The sequence below is a fragment of the Myotis myotis genome, unplaced genomic scaffold (genome assembly GCF_014108235.1).
Source record: "Myotis myotis isolate mMyoMyo1 unplaced genomic scaffold, mMyoMyo1.p scaffold_m19_p_2, whole genome shotgun sequence".
Taxonomy (NCBI): Eukaryota; Metazoa; Chordata; class Mammalia; order Chiroptera; family Vespertilionidae; genus Myotis; species Myotis myotis.
The window spans coordinates 160,224,404-160,237,303 of record NW_023416324.1 but is presented as its reverse complement, the minus strand read 5'-3'; the positions used below and the strand labels follow the sequence as shown (position 1 = coordinate 160,237,303).

The following is a 12,900-nucleotide window of genomic DNA, read 5'->3' as shown; positions in this document are numbered from 1 at the left end:
CATTCAGATTCTCCTTGTGTTAATTTCTTTCTGTGGGCTACAGCTCATGTAATTCCCAGTCCCTGCATCTCTCATCAGTAAGCTGAACTCCTCTCACTTGCCCCTTCCCATTGGCTTTCTACACAGTTGTCATGGCATGAGTTCCTTTCTGTGGCAAGCTCTCTGCGTTATGCTGTGGCCACTGAGGATGGACACCAGGGACTGTGTCCACTTGCTGGAACCCCCACCTCTGTAAAGGGACTGCGGGGGAGGGGTGCTGTACATTGTGAGTGCTTTTGTTATCAAATGTTATTTGCTTTTGTATTCCTTTTCCTCCAGGTACAGAGTGAAGACAGTGTCCTTCTGTTTGTTATTGCCTGGACAATCACAGAAATTATCCGTTACTCCTTTTACACATTCAGTCTATTAAACCACCTGCCTTACCTCATCAAATGGGCCAGGTAAAGAAGCACAGGGAATGAAGACTACCTTTTGAAATGATCTATCACTGCAATATTGTCTAAATACTACTTCTAAGTTTTTTTAAAAAAGTGTATGAGACGGGGGATGGGTAGAAAGCTGGTCTGTAGATTTCATCAGGATAAGGAACTCTATTTAATTTTGATTCTAGAAATACTGTTTTAAATTTTTTATATTTGTTATTGTTTTTTAAATATATTTTTATTGATTTTTTTACAGAGAGGAAGGGAGAGAGATAGAGAGTTAGAAACATCGATGAGAGAGAAACATCGACCAGCTGCCTCCTGCACACTCCCTACTGGGGATGTGCCCACAACCAAGGTACATGCCCTTGACCGGAATCGAACCTGGGACCCTTCAGTCCGCAAACCGATGCTCTATCCACCGAGCTAAACCGGTTTTGGCTATATTTGTTATTTTTATTGAACCAGTTCTTTGCAGTTAAATTATTCAATAGAGATTTGATGTAGCATCCCTTTTTTGTCTGCATCAAATTTTACTGATGAGTTTCTGCCATTATGATGTTTTTTTGGACCAAGTCCAGTTTTCCTCAATTTTCTCAACAAGCTATGACTCTTAAATTAATTTCTAATTAATAGCAGTTTAGATTAGTATCAGTTTATTTTGCCTTGATTATTTTTACAATAATATTCATTATGAGTTGGATAAAAGGCCATCTATTTATCTGAACTAATCCATGAGACAGTTGTAAGCAATTTTCTGAGTTGAAAACGACTATGGGGAGGATAGACAAAAGGAGCAAAATTATCCTTGGGGCCCAAATGCCTCCTTTCATGGAAGGAAAACAGTGGTTCCTAGGCAGTTTATGAGTTGGGTGATTAAATTCGAGGCAGACCAGTTGTTTGTGACATTTCAAGTATGTACACTTCTTTATTTTCTTCCTTTTTTCCCCTAGTAAACATTTTTATTAGGAAAAGGGAAGAATGGGGAAAACATAAGTTTCTAACCAACCTGGCAGGCATTGTGGAAGCTGGGTATACCCTGGGTATAGGGAGCATTCATTGACCAAGCCCTGGTTTTACCATTGGAGAATGATTCTTTTGTCCCTGTTTTCCATGGCCTATGGAAAATTCTTCCTTTCCCACCATCCTCCTTAGCATACTGGGGTTGGCAGTAGAGAACATCTTCCTTTCTTCGCAGATTTCTCAGCACCTGGAAATTCCTGTACCTGGAATTTTGAAGCTCAATACTCACTGTCAGCCACAAACAGCCAAAGACTTCTTATTTTTTAATTATTAAAGCATAGTTGGCATACAATATTATGTATGAGTTTCAGGTGTACAGCATAGTTATCTGACTATTTATACACCTTACAAAGTGATCACTGCAATAAAATTAGTTGTAGATCACTGTACAAAGCTATTACAATACTGTTGACTATATGTATTCCCTATGCTGTACGTCACATCCCCATGACGTATTTTATTCCCCTTCACCTTTTCCACTCATCCCCCCCTCCCCTCCCCTCTGGCAACCATCAGTTTGTTTTCTGTGTCTCTGAGTCTGTTTCTGTTTTGTTTTGTTTGTCCGTTCTGTTTTTTAGATTCCACATATAAGTGAAATATGTTATTTTGTCCTCTGTCTGACACATCACTTAGCATAATATCCTCTAGGGCCATCCATCACAAATAGCAAGGTTTTATTATTCGTTATGGCTGAGTAATATTTCATTATATGTTATCTTTATCTATCTATCAATGGACACTTAGGTTGCTTCCATAGCTTTGCTATTGTGAATAATGCTGCATCAAAGGGTTTTTAAAATCTGAGCTGATGATTTCTTCAGCAATACTTATACCTCAAAATGACTTCCAGTTTATTCCATAGGATGAACTTCTCTCTGAATTCTCTTTGAAACATAGAGAATTTCTTTTTAAAGTGAAAGAAATTGTGTGGATTCTCCCATGTGATAGTAATTATAGTTTTTTCATTGAAAAATTACATGACGAAAAGTTTGTATAAATTTTTAATTTTTAAAATTAGCATATATTTCAGTTTTCACAATAGCATGCATAGACCTTTGATTAATTGTAGGAGTGCACACACATGGAATGCGCTATTTTTTTTCTGTCCGTAGACCAGACTTAGTGTACATTGTTAAGGATTCCTAGACAAATGCTCCAACACCTTCTCCCAACTCCCTGCACGTGCCCCATCCCACTCCCACCCCATAGGGTAGGTTCAATATAAATCATAACTCAGTGCCCCTGCTTTACCAATATTTAGCATCACCTCAGTTTAGGGAGTTGTTTTCAAGAGTTTTTTAAGGCTTACCGAACACATTTATTTTATTTTAGAATAGTCAGAAACATACCTGCTATAGGCCCTTTCAAAAAACTGGCTTATGAAACCTAATCTTCAACAGTGGATGAACAAGAAAATGTATAAACAGACCAATACTTTCTAAAAGACCAGTACCAATTAGAAGGGTGGGAGTGTGTCTTTCTACTAACACGGGCTTCGAACCTCAGTAATGAGCATTTTGTTTTGTTTTAGGTACACACTATTCATTGTGCTATATCCAATGGGAGTGTCAGGAGAATTGCTCACAATATATGCTGCTTTGCCTTTTGTCAGACAGGCTGGCCTGTACTCCATCAGTTTACCTAACAAATACAATTTCTCCTTTGACTATTATGCATTCCTAATTCTGATAATGATCTCCTACATTCCACGTAAGTAAACAGTTATGCATAAATTCATTTATGTGTTAAAAATTGACTCTACAATAGCTAGAGTTAAATGCCTTTGGTTGTTTTTACACCATATTTAGGTAAATGTAAATCTGGTTTATTGGGAATTTTCTCTGGTAGTAGTTGTAGAAAGATGACTCCTCAATACAGCTGCCAAAAAGCAGCCCTTCTTAGTGTGTGGGTTTGAAACACTGACTACCAGGATGGTAACTGTTGGGGAAAAGTACTGAGTGGAAAACAAAAAAAGCCATTAAAGCCTTACCTTGACTTTTTCTGTTTCTCAGGAACTGCTTATTATGGTATCGGAAAAACATTGTAAAGAGGTGGGGGGTTTTGCATTTTTACTATATCAACTAGACAGTTCTTCATTTTTAAGGAATCAGTAGTTAATTGGAAACAAATAGCAAAATCAAAACAGGTTAATTGCCCTGGCATGGTGCTCAGTGGTTGGCTCTTCGGTCCATGGACCGAGGGGTCACAGGTTCAGTTACCGGTCAGGGCCCCATACCTGGGTTGAAGGTTCATTCCCCAGCCCCGGTTGGGGCGTGTCGGTGAGGCAGCCAGGCAATGTCTCTCTCTCACATCAATGTTACTTCCCTCTCCCAGCCCCCCGCCTTCCACTCTTTCTAAAAGCAAGCGGAAAATATATCCTCGAGTGAGGATTAAAAAATAAAATAAAAACATTAATTTATTTTTTTCTATATTTTTTATTTTCCTGTTTAGAAACCAGCACTAAAACCATTTGAACAGAACATAGTGTTCTCTTCAGGATGGCTTCCAGTATTTAACAGTGCTGCTAAAGGCCTATCCTGGATAATCAAATGTGTCCCTCAGCGTCCTTGGGAACAAAGGGAAAATGCTGTGTTTGAGGCCTCTGTGAAGTGAGTCCTGTTTGCTGAGGAAGAGTTGTTTGGTCCTTTTCTTGGATTCTGTTGTTCATTGAAATCCTGTGGTTGGTTTCCACGTATCCAAAAGGACATAGGTTTCTTCTCCTTTAGCTATTCCTGTAGCCATTGTGACTGGCTCTTATTTTCGTCTATAAGGTGCTATCTTCTCCCCTGAACCTTGGGTTAAATTCAGACAGGAGGGTTGAGCTTTCCTTCAGCCTACGGCACTAACTGTGTGAGTCATCCTAACTGTCGTAAGGACATGTTAGTGTCCCTCTGAGGAAACCTGCATTTCACGCATTGTGAAAAAAACTGCATCCTGATTTCATGTAGCATTTATCTTGGACACAATTCTGTTTCATGATTCACTTCCCAGTCTATTAATTATCAGGTCCTTCTCTTGCATGCTGAAACCATGGTGGCTAAAGGCCATCTCTCAGATGTAAAAGGGAGTTGCTTACCAGATAGAAGGTAAATATGGAAGAGTATAAAAATTCAAGTAGTAAAAATTAGCTTACAGTTTTTTACCTTTCTACTGTTGTTCCCTAAGAGTTTCATCTTCCAGTCTCCAGAGCAACAATTCTTAGTTGCAGTTTTGCCATCCTGGAATAACAGGTACTATCCCAGTGAGCAGGCGCCACAGATTTATTTAACCCTTTGTACGCCACAAGTGTTTACAGACACGGGGATGGCTTCCGTTTTGGATGCGTGGCATTAACCGTGGCAGATAAACTGGTTAAATTCAACATGTTTTTGGAGTAAATAGAAAATAGGTGCCATTCTGGGTAACCTGGAAAGGGTCAAGGAGGGTCTCGAGCAGTCAAACCAATAACAAGATGCTGCCACACTGGCAGAAGTCAGGGCTGCTGCACAGTCTCTGTCTGTCAGAAAGGAGGGCTTCCTCCCCGCAACAGCCTCCTGGGCAGTCCGTGTCTGCGCCCCCACTCTTTCTTGTGTTCTGATGGCCAGCCAGTGCCCAGCTTTTGCCTCTCCCTGCTGACCTCATGACAGCGGAGGGGCCTGGTCTCCCACAGGCAGCCTCCCCGTGGATAGCATTCCTCAAGGAGAACGTTCGGTTCTGTGGGGCTTCCCCTCAGCTTTAAAATGTGAGAGAAGACCTCAGCCAGCTGTCTGCGCAGACTTCTCAGCACGTCTGTTTCTTCGTCTCAGTTCCTTCCCCCTTCCCTTTTCAGCCTCCTTTTGGTAAGAGAACTTGGCTTAGTTGAAGTTTATAGTCTTTCCTTTTTAAGGTGGCTTAACTCTTCTAGACAAAGAGTAGGGGTTGATTTCTAATAAAGATTAAAAGATTTCCTCCAAATCCCTGACTCCCCACCCAGCTCAAGATGGCACCTGACCTGCTGCAAATCCTGTGTCTGCTGGCACCCTTGGCGCCTCGGGCGGGGCGGGACGGGCGGTAGCACTGAGGCCAGTTTGTACACTTTGTTCTGGCCAACCGCACATTTCATCTTTCCAAAGCTTTGTATTTATCAGAAGAAATGCAGAATTAGGAGAGGTTGCTGTTGACATGTGGTCTTTACCAATTTGGTTTTCTTTCTACAACTTAAGTTTCTTTTAATCTTGTTTAATAGGGAGTTTGTGATAGATATTACATAGGCAACACCTGCTTTTATGGTCCTCACCTGTTACTGCATTGATGCACATGTAGCCCAGATTGCGGCCCATGAGCCCTGGCCCAGGAGGGCTCTTGTGTTGGGAAGCTTGGAGTCCTGTGCAAGGTGATCCTCCCTGCTGTGGGCAGTGGCAGTATGTGCTGTGTCTGCGGGACTCAGTAGATGTCTAAGTCCTATTTACATTTTCCCTCCCCACGTTGGTGAGCACTGGTTGTAGAGTGGGGATAAAACGGCTGAGAAACAATGATGTAGGGTGAAGACACCAAGAAGCTGGCTCTCCCAGTGGTCAGTAACTATAACCACAGCTCTGATTTTTGGAGAAATTGAAAACGAAACTTGTCCCAGACAGAGCATTTCCAGTTGCTCTCATCCTCCAAGTCTTCCTTCCCTAGAGAGAGAGAGAATCCATCTTCTTCTTCTTCTTTTTTTTTTTAATCCTTACCCGAGGATGTTTTTGCCATTGATTTTTTTTTTTTTTTTTTTATAGAGAATGGAAGGGAGGGAGGAGGGGGAGAGAGAGAGAAACATCAATATGAGAGAGACACATCTATTGGTTGCCTCCTGCATGAACTCCAACCGAGTCTGGGGATTGAACCTGCAACTGAGTATGTGCCCTTGACCACAAATCGAACCTCCACCCTCAGTCCACCATACCGGCCAGGGCGAGAGAGTCCATCTTCTTACAGAAAGGGAGGCACAGTGGCACCCACCAGCCCTCACACCCACCCCAACACACCAACTGCCTCTATTCTGTGTGTCCTGAACTGGAAAGCAGAAGGTAGAATTCTAAGTAGCCTGTTGTAAGGTTGAGGTTTTCTTAGGGACAGTCTTCATTATAGCCCAATGGAGTTAAAAATAGGAGCCATGAATCTGAAATTGTTGTAACCCTAAAACTTGGGTTTAGCCGGAACAAGTGGGTAATTCTGATGGAGACAGTGTCATCCACGTTTTGGTCCCAGGAAGACGTCACTGCTAGAGCTATAGAGAGCCTTCAGCCCAAGTATCCCATTCCTTTTCTTAGGCGCTCAGAAACCTCTGGGAGGTGTGGAAGAACTCCAGGGCCATATTTGCCCTCTGTTTCTGACATCTGCCTCTTGGGCAGCCAGCAGGCCCTTGCATACAGGGATGAAGGCACAGTTGGCCATCTTGCTCTGCTTGCCGCTGAGGGCCTACTGAATGGCTTCCAGCTCACTGTCCCCCTCCCACCCTCTGAACTAGCTGTGAGGCTGTAGCCGCCCTGTACAGGGTGTTGTAATCAAATGCAACCAGAGGAAAAGGCCTCTGTGCTTTGCCACAACATTTCCCTTTACGAAAGCACATCTATAGAAATGTGACTGGCCCGCATTTTTAAATGATTGCAATTATCATTCCTTACGGTTTAATTATATCTTTACTTCTAGTTTTTAGATTATAGAGCTTGTCAACTTTTTTTGGCTCTCTCATACTAAAATAGTTCACTGTTGAATTACATGCACAAGCTGGGTCTTTTCTGCGAATAACTTTCTGCCAGCAAATAGTGAGTGGAGTGGTTGGCAGCCCTGCTCGGCATCAGCTTCTGCAGCTTATCAGATCTGTGTGCACATGCCCACTGATGGCCTGGACTACATTTGAAATTTGGGAGGACCATTTGAAATTTGTCCAACTTGGAACCCATTTAAAAAGGAAGAAACTGTCAGAGAGCGTGGGCAATACTAGAAATTACCTCCCCCAAAATACAAGTTATTGTCTAAAAATAGACATTGGAACTGCTGAGAAGGGGAGGAAAGGAAGGATATTGTACACCCAAGACTATCTCACTGGAATTTCTTACATGGTTATTGAATCCCCCAGTTTACAGTAACCTTGAGAAGGCCAGGCAGCTTAAACTGGCATTTTCCAAATGTGCTCTCCGCCCGTTTCCAAATATTCCCTAAGTAGGCAGTACCGTCCAGTTCATTTGAGAGCCCTTACTTTTTAAAGTAATCTGTAAATTACCAAGAACAGAATCTCCAGTGGGTAAGATACTGGCTATCTTTTCATAAAGACTTTTTCTACACTCAAACCTGTCTCAGTTGTGTTCAGATTAGATGTAGTAGCGCTCCTCCCCTGCCTCAGTCTGGCCTTTCACAGAACAGCCCAGAACCTGGTCCTGACTGTCAGTGATTTGCAGTGAAACACCAGACAAGTTGCCTGCCTTCTCTGGGCTTGAATTCCTCCTCTGAAACATGGACAATAACTCCCTCACTAGAATTTTTCACTTGGTTGTTGTGAAATCAGAGAATGAGTGTAAAGGAAATAAGAGTGTAAAGAATATAATTTGCTGGCTCTGTGGCATCTTGACTGGTAATGGTAGTGACAGTAATGTCTGTCAGTCCAGGCCACATGACCCTTCCTCCGTGGCTAACACAGGTAAAGGTAGGTCTCTGCGTTTTCCCTTCCCCAAGTGCACTTTGTCACTCCTCGGCAACTGGACGATAAAGTAGTCAGAAAGTCAGGAGGACTTCAGTCCAGGTTCTTTACATGTTTTTATTTGTTTTCGAGAGAGAGAAAGGGAGAGGTATAGAAACATCGATGAGAGAGAAACATCAATCAGCTGTCTCTTGCATGCCCCCTTGCTGAGGATTGAGCCCACAACCCAGACATGTGCCCTGACTGGGAATCAAACCCACGACCTCCTGATTCATGGGTCAACACTCAACCACTGAGCCACACTGGCCAGGCAAGTTCATGTGCTTTAAACATGCAATTTTAAATGTTCTCCTTAACCAGTGCTTTCTTTTCTTTCCAGTTTTCCCCCAGTTATACTTCCACATGATACACCAGAGAAGAAAGGTCCTTTCTCATACTGAAGAACACAAGAAATTTGAATAGTTCCTGTTTCTGCACCCCTTCAAAAAACAAACTTTTCAACAACAAAAAATGCTGCAGACTTTTTGAGTTCCCAATACGTTTCATAGAAAATAAGTAAAACTATTTTTAAAATACTAAACAAAACGAAAACCAGAATCCAGTGTCACACAGGCCTGGGGTTTTATAAGATAAAACAAGGAAAAAAGCTGTTACGTAAAACACCCTGGCCAGTCCATTCAGCATGCTTTTTCAATCAGAAGTTCCCAGTACTTATGATGGCACTAGACAGGGATTTGGCATTTTTTACCCTCCTATTTCCTTCGTGTATCCGATAAACAAAGATCTGTAGCACTGAATGCCTGATAGTTGCAGCCTGAGGATGGAGGTGGCACCAGCTGGGTGCCCGGCTTGCAGGAGTTCTGTTCAGCCTGCAGCGTGGTCAGCATCCCCTTTCAAAGTGCTCCACTGCATGCTGAGAACTGTTTGTGTTTTTGCAGCGGCAACCTTTGTTCTCTGGAATGCTCTGAAGTTATGGCTAGGACCTTTTCCTCATGTCTAGTGAATGAAATACACAGTTTGTATGTCTGTGAAGCTTTGGGGTAGTACCCATAGTCAGAAAACAGCTAGAACCCTTTTGTTTTCAATTGAGTCATTCCTGCCTGCCACTAAGAAACGTGCTTGAATCTAATAAGTATGCGTACATTATAGAGAACCTACCTTACCTGGGGCTCAGCCCCACTCATATTTAACAAAACGACAGTGCTCAGAAAGGGAGAGTTTCAGCGTAGTAAATGACAGGCACTCCCCTGTCCTGTCCTCAGAGCCCCTCTGAGCGATGGATTTGCAGCAACTGTTCTCATCTATGGCCCCAAACCAGTCTAGTCACAGAAGGGGAGGATCTGCTCATGAAACACATGGAAGGTGTTACTTTAGAAATGTTGTCGGAAGAACATTCAGGAAGAGGTTTCTGTTTCTACACCTTGATCATTTTATTTTTAAATTTTCATGAAACTCTTCTGTTTGGATACTTCTCCTAACTATGGTCCTCTGTAATTCGCACCAAGTTGTACATCAGAGGCAGTGGGATATCCAGTGGGCAGTCAGGAGCTGAAAGCAGTGTCACCCACATGCTGGGGCAGCCAAGAAATCCTTGCTCATGGACATTATTTAATCAGTGTCCTATCTTTGTGCCATGTAATTGCTCAGCTGTGCATCTCAGACTCTTCCAGAAAGGGCTGGAGAGAAATGTAAAGCCCGAGCTCAGATGTGCACTAGATTTTAAACACAGGATGTTCTTTGTGGAGCCTTTTTTTTTGAAAAATTGGTTGATCTTTAAAACTTTAAAAGTCTAGCTTATAGAGTCATTATCACTTAAAATATAATTGCTAATGTCAGAAGAGTGTCATAATGGAAAGTAAATTTGAAATGCTTATTTTCATAGGCACTTGAAAGTTAACATAAGAAGGAGAAGAAAATATACAGCCTAAAATGTGATACAGGCAGATGTGTAATAAATAACTTTTGAATTGAACATTAACATTCTGCTTCACACAGTCAGCACTCTTAACTTGGTGATATTGAGATTAGAATCTATTGTACATGATAAACAAAATATATGGGAAAGATTATATTTCATGCTCTTTCTCATTTCATTTTTCAAAACTGTATTTCTCCTGTCAAATAGAATCAATTTGGATTATAATAGCCTTATTATTTAATCTGGGTAAGATTTTTTTCAGTTGTTGTTGGAATAGTTAGATGATGGGATGAAAAGTGCAGGTTCTTTTCAGGGTTGCTGGATTGGATTTATTCAGGCCTCTCTATTGTAATTTGTCACTATTTAGGGAAACAGTCTGGTGCAGACAGTGGTATTGCCTCAAATTGCAAAAAGAACACAGTAAACTTTCTTCTCAAAAAGGGTCTCAGCCCCAGTGTTTGTTTCTGTACATCAAACATTTAAAATGCTCGTGGCAGATAAGTAAGACATGCCACCGTGTCCTTCAGCCACCTCTCCCAGTAACTGGTGTTTTTTTAGTTTTGGGGTTTTTTTTAGCTCCAACATAAATTAATGTTTCCTTTGAAGTGGTGGCATTCTTTTAGGAACTGAGACCATCCAACCCCACCAAATATCCCACCTTCCTACAAAGTGTGAATGAAAAAGGTGGTGTTTGGTGGGTGTTTTGTCAGACTTTCAGTGTTTATTTCAGGCCACAATCAAAGACATCAGCTGCCCCCTGACAGGATGTTTCAGATCCCTCTCGGGACCACCTTCTGGCAGAGGATTCTGTGAGGTGTGCAGTAGTGCTTTGTAGACACAAGCTGCTGAATTGCAACTTGCTGTCTTGTTTGCTAAGGTTGGGATCGTTCATTGAACATGCATTGCCTGTGATCAGAGGCACCGTGGAGAGTTAGTCCTGGAATAAAGCACCACCCTGCCAGACGAGAACGGTCCTCTGGCGCGAGCTTCCTACGGAAGAGGTAGCCTAAAGAGGCCTGTGAAGAGACTGCCCTCATTTCCGCTTGCACTTTTGGTTATTCATTTGTAATAAAAGGTTGTCATCGATGTGGTGCAACCTACGAATTCTTTTCAATTCTGAGTTTCAGGTAAAACATAAAACACCAGAATCAGTACATACTGCTCCTTTGAAATTTGGGTAAAAATTTATATGATCATATATAGTCATTTTTGTATTTTTTCTATGTTGTGAAAACCAAAATTGTAATTTTATAAGTCTTTGATTCACTAAAATTCTATAATTTAAATGTATTTTTTGTATATTTAGAAATAAGGCATTCAAAGACTATGCTTAACTTTCTATGCATGCATTTGGAAGCTGTTTTTACTGATAATGTAGTAGTAAATTGTATTCATAAAATACTGATCTGTGTTGCATTTCAAAATAAACTGGTGTGTGCTCTGCCTGGGTCTGAAACACTGGCCAGCGAGTCTGGTGATTTTTCACATTAAATTGGCCCGGAAGTGGTGGTGTAGGAACACGGACACATTTCAGTTCTGCCACAGATTCCAGCTCACTCTTTGACCGTTTTAAAATGTATTTCTGCTCATCATGTGGTTCTGCACCTACAGGAAAAGTAGATTATATTAAGAGGTTTCCAAAAAGTTGTTTTTCCTGCCAGTCTTTAAGCTTATCAAGCCCGTCCCCAATGCGGCTGCAGAGGGACAAGGGGGAACCTCACGTAGGTGCCCAGGAATCTAAGAAACTCATTAGTGGATGATTGAGGACCCTTATCATACAGTGTTTTTTGTTTTGTTTCTGTCTTTAGCCTAACTTCTAATGTAAGTTGAAAGGGGAAATACTCCTGTTGCCCAGCAATGCTCATCACATATCAGACAGATACATGGTCAAGGAATCAAGTACCTCGTCCTGAAGATGCCTCCACAGACAGAACGTCCTGGGGGCTGCTCCACCCACAGGATACTCAGCAGACGCTTCTGACCTGCTAGTTCTAGGCTCCCAGCGTCTTCACCTCGATGAAAGCTTGATGTCTCTGTGTGCTGGGCACTTTCTGGTTATTTCTTTGGGTGATTTCTGCTATTTGCAGAAGCAGCTCCATCAGCTCTGAGCACTGAAGTCCTTCTTGGAGATGAGCTAGAATGTGCTGGGGACATGGAGAGAGACCTGGGGTCCTCCCCGCAAGCCAGCAGTCACATGCCCCCACCTAGTCTACAAGGTCTTCCTCCGAGTTAAGTCACCATTCGTTATCCAAGAGTGTGGTCTTTATCCCAAGGGGGGACATTTCCTTTCTAAATGCTGTCTGGTCACGACTTCGATATTACCTGCACTGCGGTTAGAGTGAGAACAGCCTCACTCCTCATACAGAGTCTGTCTGTCTCAGAGATAGGCTTTATTTATGAAAAGAGAAGTAAAGTTACTGCAACCGAAGTGGAGGGCCAGATGGTAAAGTTAATACAGAGGCACCCAGGAAACACCACTTTTACAACCGGTGGTAATGGAAATCAGGGCTTTCTAATTGGTCATTGTCATATTTTGTGGCAATTATGTGTACTGTTAACATAAGCCCAGCCTGAGGAATTGCCCTTGGTATAATTAAGAGCTTAGCTGTTCACACAGCGTTCCCAAAATGCTGCTGTGTTCTGTTCCCTCTAACAAGACTGAAGACTAGCTTTGCAATTTCTCATACTTTTTAAATTCCAGCCTTACAAATAGACTGGCTCATTGTCATATAGTTTCATAGTGAAGAAACTGTTCTAAGCAACTATTACCAAAAATAGCCATACCTATTAACATTCCTCTGCGTGCAGCTGAGCCAGAGTTAGAAGAGAGCGCTGTGTCTTGTTTTGTTTCTACCACTTTCTTTTAGGCGTGTGAGGGACTGTTTCACCTTTTTTTCACAATT

General features: G+C 42.0%; 1 protein-coding gene across 2 annotated transcripts in view; it reads left to right on the top strand.

Moving 5' to 3' along the window:
- The window catches only part of HACD2 (3-hydroxyacyl-CoA dehydratase 2), an 89,479-nt gene extending 78,021 nt beyond the window's left edge, over positions 1–11,458 (top strand). For both annotated transcript variants that reach the window (XM_036348047.1, XM_036348048.1), the window contains 3 exons: positions 319–440; positions 2,977–3,155; positions 8,459–11,458. In XM_036348047.1, the coding sequence (XP_036203940.1) occupies positions 319–440; positions 2,977–3,155; positions 8,459–8,541 (384 nt within the window). In that variant the 3' untranslated portion in view covers positions 8,542–11,458. The remainder of the gene's footprint in view (positions 1–318; positions 441–2,976; positions 3,156–8,458) is intronic.
- Positions 11,459–12,900: the final 1,442 nt, after the last annotated feature.